Here is a 10,544-nt window from a genome sequence, read left to right on the forward strand (position 1 = left end):
ATATTTTTGTTTGAACATATTCCTTCTTCACAAAGAACATATATATATCTTTAATCTACCATGAATTCTTTAACTGCTAGAGAGAGGTATAAGAGTTATAGTAAAGTTTTTCTTTCAATTTATTTTCATATATATATATATATATATATATATATGTTTATAAACAAACATTAACTTGTATATGTTTAAGATATATAACTTGTATACGTTGAAAACATGTTTTGTAATGTGATTAACTGATAAGATGAAATGAAAATTGTTGTTCTTGGTGTTTTGTATTGTAAAATTAATGAAATGTTTCTGTGATCTGTCTCTCAGTATAATTATCTTGCTTTGTTATTTGTTGAATTCAGTGACTAATTTGTCTCTTACAAATTGATGTACATGAAATTGTTAAATTAAATGGGAAAGAAATAAAAAAGTTGGATGACATAATCTAATTTTTAATATAACTTTGAAAGTTTCGTCAAGAAGTTTAATATGCCTCCATCATTTTGCTTTTCTCTCCATATATGTTTATCTTAATTAATATAAATTTCTATTACACAAAATACCCAAATAAACCTCCAATTATAATTAAACTGCAATAGAAAAAGATTTACATAAAAATTTAATCTTTTCCAATTTTAATCTTCTTAAAAGAAAAACAATGATAGACTGAGTTATAGATACTTCATCATCTCAAAAACTCAACTCATATTTATTTCTCTATCTTTCCTATATTGGAACATTTCTTTGGGAAAACCATAACAAAGCAAATTTTGAATTTTTTTTTGTTAGGTTCTTAAACATTAACTGGTGATGTGATTTGATCCATTTTGGTAGGGTGCTCTGGCATCAAATATTCTCTCCCTTGCCATCATTGCCTGAAAGAAAAAAAGCATTAATCCAGCATCTCATTAACACCAAACATGTGTTTCTACATGCAAAAGAAAAAGCATAATTGGATAGTGTTAAGGGTAGTATGAAATTTTTTGAACCTGTTTTTTCCAGTTTGTAAGAGCAGTGATAAGGGAAAGGAGAAAGGATTGGAGAATGGAACCAGTTACTATTCCAATCCAAAGACCCTTTGCTCTGTAATGTGCAACAAAACCAAGTAGGACACCCACAGGAATTCCAACCAGATAAAAAGCTCCAAGATTCACATAGGCTCCAAGATGTTGCCACCCACTTCCTCTAGCAACCCCTTTTTTTTTCAATAGGATCATTGATTAGCAGAAGAAGAATGTTGATTATTACCAACAAAATATGAGGAATTAACACACCACCAAATGTTAATAAGTCTTTTTCTAACACTTGTTTCACTGGCTAAGAAGCCCAGACACGGATACGGGCACGGATACGACACTGACACGGACACGGACATGGAGATACGGTTAAACTGAAAATTATAGGACACGGGACGGCTATATATAAATTAAAATGTAGTAATATATTTTGCTATATGAAAAAATATCAAGAAAAACATAATGTTTAACTTTTACTTTTTTTTGGAGATTTTAATATTTTGTTTGAGATTTTGTTTATATTTTATCAGAGATTTAGTGTGGAAGAGAAGAGGTCTTTAAAACACTGAACTGCGTCTTTTTTTCTAGCTTTTCTGATGTGTTTAAGGAGGGAAACGTGCCTCCTCCGACGTATCTAGAAAGAGGGTCGTTTCCGGCCCAATATAAAGCGTCCGACACCGGGCACGCTTCTGCCATGTGTCCGCGGTGTATCGGAAACACTGACGGCACCTTTTTAGACGTATCCGAGCTTCACAGTTCACTGGTTTAGATTTATTATAACACACCAAAATGAAAGGAGAAACATTGAATGATAAGTGAATTTCATGCAACTGTACAGTTTTCAGTCAATTAAAACAAATATCAAAGAAAACATTTGAAGGATTATGATCTGAGATATATCAGTACTGAGAGGAGGATAACTAACCTGAAAGAACTGATTGTAAACTGTCAGTAAAAATGGAGAGACAAAGCAGAGGGGTCATAACAGCCACGTAATGAACAACCACATGGTCATTGCTGTAGGCATAACCCAACACATGTCTGCAACTGTACAGCACTGCACATACAATGAGACCTTCTGTCACTGCAATCAACATTGTTGCAGAAACAGCCACTCGAACTGCTGCAGAATTTCCAGCTCCTAATTCATTCGAAACTCTAGTGCTGTCACATACAACACAATCAATGTGTCACTTTTTTAGTTACAATGCTTGCATTGCATGTCAATATTACAGTTTGATGAAGTGAGAGACAGACCTAACAGCAGCCCCAAAGCCATAGGGTAAGGTGAAATGTAATGTGGAGATTGTCAAGCTGACAATATAACAAAAGAAATCAAGTTAGAGTAGTTAATAAACTTTATAAAACCAGTATAAAACCGATATGTAAAGTGAGATTTTCACACATTTATATACTATAAAATGTTCTAATCTCTAGTTGAATTTTTAGTTAATATATGAATTTTTAACACACATCCTTCACGCAAGTTACCAACACGCAAGTTACCAATTTGTGTGTGAGACTATATATTGTCCGAGAATCTAAATCAACCTTATAAAATTGACTTATAAAGTAAGATTTGAACTCACTTATATACTATAAAATGTTTTAATATTTAGTAAATTTACGATCTCCAACAAATTCAAAACTATCATATAGATAAAACAGACAAACACACTTAATCTCTAGTTGATATGAGATTCCAACACACTCTTTCTCACGAGACTATTAACTTGTGCAAGAAACTACCATATAGATAGAACAGACGTCTCCAACTTTGGGTTAGGAAGAACTCCAGCCAGCAAAACAAGTATCTCGCAGGCCCACCATTTAAGACTGTAATCAAGGCAAAAAAAAGTTCAAGACAATGAATGTGCTGAAAAATATCAATTTGAAGAATATATATGGTGAATTCTTATAATCGAAACATGAAAATTTGAGAAACAGTTACCAAACCATGACTGCAGAAGGAACAGCAAAGCGAAAATACTCTCCAACGCCAAGCAAAGCTTTGCTGGAGAAAGGGATGCGTGTTTTGTGACAAGCTGAGGAAAACCTCACAAAGGACAAAAGCAGCATCACATTCAACCAAACGCAGAAGCTGAAGGCTATGGCGGCGCCGACATGTCCCAACTCCAACTTAAACACGAGGATCCAACATGTTACCACGTGGAAGCACAGAACAAGAGCAGAGGTTAGAATCATGGGAAAAATCAAACTCTGGGTCTGGAAAAATCGTGTGAGGGGTTTGAGAATTGCAGAACCAAACAAAGCAGGTATGAGGCAAAGGGCATATTTGCGAGCTTGGAGGGATATGATTGGGTCTTGGTGTAAGAGGATCAAAATTTTGTCCATGAAAATCCACAGAATAGTGATTGGGATAGAAACCAGAAGAAGAGATATAATGGCAGTGTAAGTGTATAGTCCAAATTTCTCATATTGTTTTGCTCCAAATGCTTGCCCACATAAAGTTTCCAATCCACCAGCCATTCCTGACTGCAGTATGAACTCAAATAATCAAACCACTCATGCATGTCATAATGTTTGTGACAGAAAGTAAGAGATTTTATCAAATCTAACCCTTTTTGTATACTTGTTCTTTGTGTGATGAATAATTGAATGAATTTGACTAGAAGAGAAAGTGCTTCTCAATAACTATGCCAACATCTTTTAATTTTCAAGTAACCATGCAAATTATAAATTTTTTTTGATATATATATATATATATAATAATAATAAAAGGTTTTGAGATTATTTGTCTTCCGAACTTATTTTGGGACAATTTTCTTGTACTGAAGTTCCTTGACCTCTTTTTACAGAGCCTCTGGTGAGAATTTGTATACATTTATTTATTTATTCGTAGTTAACGTTAATTATTTAATGCGCTCAGATAAACAATTTAATTAAACAGTTATTTAATAAATATGCATAATGTAAATGTTTATAAATAATTTTTTTTATTATAAAAAATAAAATTAGATTGCATTCGTATAAATAAATTATCTACTACGCTATACTATTTATTTACAAATAAACATTTTATAAACTCTTCAAAATATACAATTTATGATAGCCTCATTTGCATGAAAAAATATATACAATTGATACTATATAATTTATGTGCAGACTCTAAAAATAACCTAACATATGCCTAATGAAGGATTGTTCGTAGGAAATTGCACTCTCTAATAATAAAAGATGAAATTTTAATTTATTTTCTCTTAAATATTTTTATCAAGAAATAATAAATAACTTAACTCTTATACCAGAATTAAAAAAATAAATAAAATAGAACCTCATTTCTTAATCTATTCTAAATTCCCAAAAAAAAACTACGAGTTATTCCTTATTCTTTATTCAAAATCAACTAAAGAAGCTGAAGCTCATCTTTAAGAACAACTAGAAAAAATCAACATATCAAACACCAAAATGCATAAAAACATAAATAAATCATCAAACACTATCTTCTAATAATATTAAATTTTTTTTAATCTCTTTCAAAAAATACAAAAAAGAAAACCAAAGACACAAGAAGAAAACCATAGAAATAATGAAAAAAGTAGAGAACCTACTTACCAAAACACTAAAGCCAAAAACATTGGTGAGAGAGGTTGCAATTGCAACACTTGAAAGAGCTAGCTGGTTAAGATGGCCAACCATTATCAATGACACCACTGGCAGAAGATATTGCAGCACAGTAGCAACCACCATTGGAGCTGCTATTCTTCCCACCTTCTTCATCTCCTCTTTCATTCCTCCCTTCCATGAACCTTCTTCCATCATCACTGCCTTATTCATCATCCTCAACCTTCTACACACTTTTATATGCACTCACTTTCAACTCTTTGCCTCCTCCTTTGTCCTCTTTCATCACAAGTAAGACAACTTTGCGTTATCACTCATCTCAGAACAAACTAATAAACAAAACAACCTTATACAAATCAGAAAACAGAATCTGTGCCCATAATGCAGATAATTTTAAGAACTACAACGTGCACATAATTAATGTACCAAATGGATGTATTAGTAAAAGCTAAATCACATAGACAGGATCAGAGTGATGATGTGTTATGTATATATTACCAAATGGAGCATGCAAGCTGGCTAAGATATGATATAGTATTCCATGAGTGCACATGACCGAATCCTTTCTGTACGCCAATTAATAGCAATTGGTAGGAACTGGTATATTTTTTATAAAAACTCTTACATTTCAATTAACAATAATCATCAATAATCATTTGTTATTATTGTTGGAGATCCACATCGACTAGAGATTAGAGCCTTTCATTGTATATAAGTGGGTGCAAACCTCAACTCTATGAGCCGATTTTATGAGGTTGAGTTAGGCTTAAAGTCCACTTCATAATAATTATATGAAAAAAAATATTATTAAAAAATATTTTAATTAAAATTTATTTATTAACAAAAATGGTACATATTAAAAAACTCTAAAAAAAACTAATAGAAGTTTGTCATTTTCATATGGAATCTATTTTTTTTGTTGGGACCAATAGGAATTATTATTAGTCATCATTATATATCTTATTTGGCTAAATGCTAAGTTTTCTTCTTCTTAATACCATTTTGGTTTTCTTCTTCTTCCGTCATTTCACTCTTTGGATTTTTAGAAAACCTGCAATTTTAGTACAATTATCAAATTTCCATGTAATTTTTGTATTTTAGTTTAATTGAAATTTAGATATTGCATATTTATTTAAGGGTTAAATTTACCATTACTCTACTTTCACTCACGAAATTTAATTTTTGTCTTTAGTCCAAACTTTAAATTTCAGATGTATTTGTAGTAAGGAAACTATTAGAATAACTTCTTAACCATTTGTTTTTACTTAGCAAAAAGTTTTCACTATAGACTATGATTGTGAACTAGGATGTTAAAATATTTTTTGTTAACTCATCACCAACGTAAATGTTATAATATTATGATGCAGTTTATCCTGAAAATTTATTTTTCAAATAAAAAATAAATGTTGATAAAACATATCTCAATAATTTTTTTGTTATAAATATCTCTAAATCAGGGAGAAAAATCAATTTCACCTTAGATAAAAAATATATTTAACAAATGTAATCAATAAACAATTGAACATAATAAAATATAAAAATAAAATAAATAAATGTATGAGGATAAAATTATAGTTTTTTTTTTAAATATAGAGACTAAAACTGCAAGAGCTTAGATTACAAAATCTCGTATTAAAAAAATCACACTTAACCTATTATTAATTAAATGGGAATAAAATACCTTTTGGTAAACAAAAAAAGTGTGAAATTATGAGATAGTTTTCTAAATATTCTCATACATTAATATTTTAATTGGTAATAGAGATTCAATGTAACAAAATCTTAATAACAAATTACTTATTTGTTTTTTTTTCTTTATTTTCAGGATTCTTTGTCTAATAGCTCATATCAAACCTCACTTTGGGATTATTATTACACAGATACTTTGGGTTGACTAATCCTCTGTTTGCACGTAAAGCCAAACTCCACCGACTGCAACTAAGCAATTACAAAAAACATTATTTTATAATTTTTATATAAATAAATACGTATATATTTTCATAAATATATATATATATATATATATTTTGGATTGTATAATCCAAAAGTAAAAAAAAAAAACTTATAGATTATGAAATATGGAAACTTTTTTTCATAAAAGAAAATACTTTTAGATTTTACAATGAAGAAGTAAAAAAAGTTCATAGATTACACAATTGAAAAATAAATAATTTTTCACATTCTGAAGAAAAAATATTTTAAAATTACACAATTTATTTTTTTAATTTTAAATTGTATAATCTAATTTTTTTTTATTAAAAAATACTTTAAAATTGTACTAAAAATTATTTTTTCAGGTCAATCAAAATTTTCATATTTATTAGGTTGCAGAAGAAAATTACGGGGTTGTAAAAGGAAATCCTCAACAAATTCCATGGGGTACACCCTCATATTCCAAAGAGGATATTTCTGTCAAAAGATATAAAAATGTACACTGAAGAAGGAGAAATAGGAAGTGCGAAAAGCAGACAGCGTCTCATGGGTATTGGTCTATGAGCCCAAAAGGATTAGAAGTTCAAGCCCATTATTCCTATCAAACCCGGTTTCAAACTTTCGGTTCGGAGCTATGCCTCTGGTTTCGCCACTTCCCAACGTGTCTCTGCGCCTCTTCTCATTGCTGCCAAGTACGTGTAAGCTCTCTCTCTCTCTCTCTCTCTCTCTCTCTCTCTCTCTCTCTCTCTGTAGCAGCTTCGTTCATTCACTCATCTATGCACTGTTGCTTGCGTTTGTTATCGGTGAAGTCTCTTCATAGCGTGAACGAGCTTATTGGTTCAGTAGTTTTCTTTACAGAACAAAAAAAATGATAAAGAGGAGGTTCTTCAAGCTCGACCACGGTGACAGAGATGGCTCGGATCCGTCTTCTTCTTCTTCGGACTCAGAGCTCGAAGCCGAAGCAGAAGCCACTGAAGAAGAGTCGGAGGACGATGCTACTGCAGAAGCGAAACCGAATCATGATGAAGCCGGTTCAACTTCTTCTGGTTGGTTTATTTATTTAACTGTTTGTTTTTTTTTTTCGCTCTGTAAAATGTGTTTAGTAGTATTAGCACTTACGAGATATGTAGAATTGCATTAGCTGGTGTTGCTTTTTGATTACGGAATCATAGAGTTCACTATAAGAGCGACATGTGTTTTTGTTATAACGGGGTTTGTTATTTGTTAATGTTAGTCACTTTTTTTTGGTATTTTGGCACATTCAGGGTATGCAAGTGAGGATAGTTCTGCGAATGATATTGATGTCGACTCGACAGGTAACACAGAATTATGCTCTATCAGTAAGGAAACAAGTCATGCAAATGTACTCTTTCAGCTTATTGATGTAACGGAATAATGGTAACTACTATTTGTTAGGATATAAGGAGAAGATGAAGTTAATTAAGATAGTTAAATATTGATGAGGTATTTAGTTAGAGGGGTTAGTTAGATGTAAACAGAGGAGGAAGGATTAGATAAATTCAGATTTGTTGTTGTAAATTGAGCATTGACTCTTTATGAGGGAAAACACAGGGAGAAGAAGTTTCTCTCATATTATTTTTTTTTCCTCTTATTCAATAAAATTCTTTCTCATATCTATTTTTGGTTCCTAACATATTAGGCTTTGACCTTGGGTTTTTTCCTTTTCACAATATTAAATTCAATGAACAATTTTTCAGGGATATGTAGTCAAGAGAAAACCTTTATGCAGAAGATGTAGTTTGCCACTAGGGTTTGGTCTGTGCTTGTCTACTTGAGATTTAAGTCTTGAGCTTTTGTACTCATTCAAAATTCTTTTGTCATTTTACTTTTGAATGTCAAGTAGATGTCTATTATGGGATAATAGCATTCGTTGTATTAGTTATTTCTGTAACTTCCATGGCTTTATTCCTTGAGAAATAATCCTTTCATGATTATTTTAACATTGACGTAAAACATCAGGTATGCTCTTCAGTGAAGATGACGCTGGAGCTATAAATGAAAGACGCATGCTTTTTAACAAGGATTTACTGAGTAAACGTGATACTGAAAATTCTGATGTGATTGCTGAAAAGAAAACCTTACCGGCAGATGTGCCATCTTGTGTCTTAAAACACAAATCAGTATTTAAGTGCAAGATATGCCCCCGAATTACCTGTTTATCTGAAGACACCTTGAGGGATCATCTGCAATCAAAGGTAATGTGCTTTTCTTTTGGTGGCTTATTATGCTTAAGCAACAGCTTTTATTATTCGTAGTACTTTTAGTTTTGAGAAAAAATTCATAAACTCCTATCTTATTTATTCTTTGTCAATTACTGCATTTATTACATACATTTGGCTGGAAATTAGTACTGGGTTTGAAAGTTGTTCTGAGAAAGGAAACAGCGATAAGTTCATGGTTAATTACATACTCTAGGATAGGACCACCATACTTTGGGATCCTTCAACACATAGCTACATATTTTTATACAATCCTTGTAAAAGCAAAAGTTGTTCACCATTGAGTGTATATCGATAAAAAGGATGTTACGGTATATTGCTGGCAGCAAGTGTAGATCAGTATTATAATTAAATGAAGTGAGTTAGGAAGGGGAATTATTGCTGGACTCCTTTAAGTGAGTGACAGTATATAACTGGGTCAAAATGGCATGGAATTTCTGCAAAGGATGTGATGAATGTATGTGTAATTTATCTAGAGTATTTACTTTTTATTGGTCGAAAGGTTTGTCTCTCTAATCCGAAGAAAAAGAGAAGAAGATACTCTAATGAAACACTAGAAAGACAAAATAGTCTAATCTCCTCCCTTCTATAACTTAGCCACGATGTCATAATAAGTTCAATCAAAGAGAGATGGGTTACTTTTTCCCTGACAACCTGCATTTTTTTTATAAAACCCAGTAGTAGACTAACGTTAATAGTATTTTCCTCTGGCCTAATAAACCAAAAAAAAACTTCATAGATGTGGTAATGTCAAAGATTGTTCCCTCTGGAGGTGGAGGACTTGCTTTTAGTTTGCGTTTGCTAATAGTAATCGTTCATTCCAACTAAACCACCTAAGAGGGTAAAACTAGCATTTCATTCAACTCTCGACAATATGATCAACTTCGATTATCAACTTTTTCTTGTCATTTTGTAAAGCTTCTTATTGATTGAATGATGACTTTGTAATTACTGTAGAGACATGCTCGATCTGAAAAACTACTTAGTGAGGGTAGACTGAAGGCTATGCTCAACAGTGATGGTGAGATTGAGAATCAAGAGATAGCAGAGATGCCATCTAAAGATACCGAGGTTGGTTGTTCAACAGCTCAATTGCATTCTACTGCAACTCAGTTAAATAAAATAATTATCTGTTACTGAATTGAACATGCTTGGAAAACTAAATCATTTATGAACTTTTTAGGATGATGCTGAGAAGAATGACAAAGGGCAGAAGCAGCATAAAAAGAGATTCAGAAAGAAGGTAACGAACACCAGTATTTCATTTATAAGACATTTTAAATTGAAATTTTGAAACTGTAAGGTTTATGGAAATGTTTTCAATGGCAGAAAAGTGACAGAGGAAACACAAGAAAAATGCTTTCAACGAAAGGACCAGCCAAGAGAAAGCGAAAGAAATGACAAGTCTAATCTGTAGTGTAGTCAGCATTTTGTAGAGCAAATTTTGCCACCAATGCCAAATGCCTGCGTGTGCAAAGTCTGCGTAATCTGATACATGTATACTCTACTGAGGGTGCAAAGTCTGCGTAATCTGATATTTTGCTTTTTTTCTTTTAATTTGTTAGATGTTGCCCTCTGCTTCCTACAGTGTCTGAAAATATTTAATTTTTGGCTTTTCCCGTAGCATACCAATGTTTCCGAAATGAAAGTTTCCTTGTAAAGACTTGCCCAGTAAAGATTATTCAGATTATGAGGTTAAATTTGGCTGTGTTTTTTTTATCAGAAAATATTTAATTCTGTGCATCTGCCATGCCTCATAAGAATCTAAGGGTAAGCATTT

The 10,544-nt window shown here is 31.9% G+C and overlaps 2 protein-coding genes across 3 annotated transcripts; one reads left to right on the top strand and one right to left on the bottom strand.

Annotated features, from left to right (window-relative positions):
* Nucleotides 1–679: 679 nt before the first annotated feature.
* LOC137826259 (protein DETOXIFICATION 14-like) lies at nt 680–5,067 on the bottom strand. 2 transcript variants are annotated; one of them, XM_068632158.1, is made up of 8 exons: nt 5,019–5,067; nt 4,584–4,921; nt 2,959–3,503; nt 2,757–2,843; nt 2,265–2,321; nt 1,933–2,171; nt 981–1,186; nt 680–866 (listed from the first exon to the last, which is right to left on the bottom strand). In XM_068632158.1, exons 2-8 carry the CDS (start codon nt 4,806–4,808, stop codon nt 792–794), a joined length of 1,434 nt encoding a protein of 477 aa, XP_068488259.1. In that variant the 5' UTR covers nt 4,809–4,921; nt 5,019–5,067; the 3' UTR covers nt 680–791. The 2 variants fall into 2 exon arrangements, 1 of the variants encoding a protein (XP_068488259.1); XR_011083470.1 differs by having other exon boundaries at nt 981–1,767; nt 4,584–5,055.
* A 2,053-nt stretch (nt 5,068–7,120) lies between these two features.
* Nucleotides 7,121–10,464, top strand: LOC137823543 (lisH domain-containing protein C1711.05). The gene is given in 9 exon segments (XM_068628732.1): nt 7,121–7,216; nt 7,383–7,570; nt 7,790–7,840; nt 8,505–8,740; nt 9,722–9,835; nt 9,948–10,007; nt 10,094–10,115; nt 10,118–10,188; nt 10,191–10,464. Coding segments are annotated over 8 exon segments (798 nt in total). The 5' UTR covers nt 7,121–7,216; nt 7,383–7,392; the 3' UTR covers nt 10,257–10,464.
* Nucleotides 10,465–10,544: the final 80 nt, after the last annotated feature.

Source organism: Phaseolus vulgaris, chromosome 8 (assembly GCF_000499845.2).
Source record: "Phaseolus vulgaris cultivar G19833 chromosome 8, P. vulgaris v2.0, whole genome shotgun sequence".
NCBI lineage: Eukaryota > Viridiplantae > Streptophyta > Magnoliopsida > Fabales > Fabaceae > Phaseolus > Phaseolus vulgaris.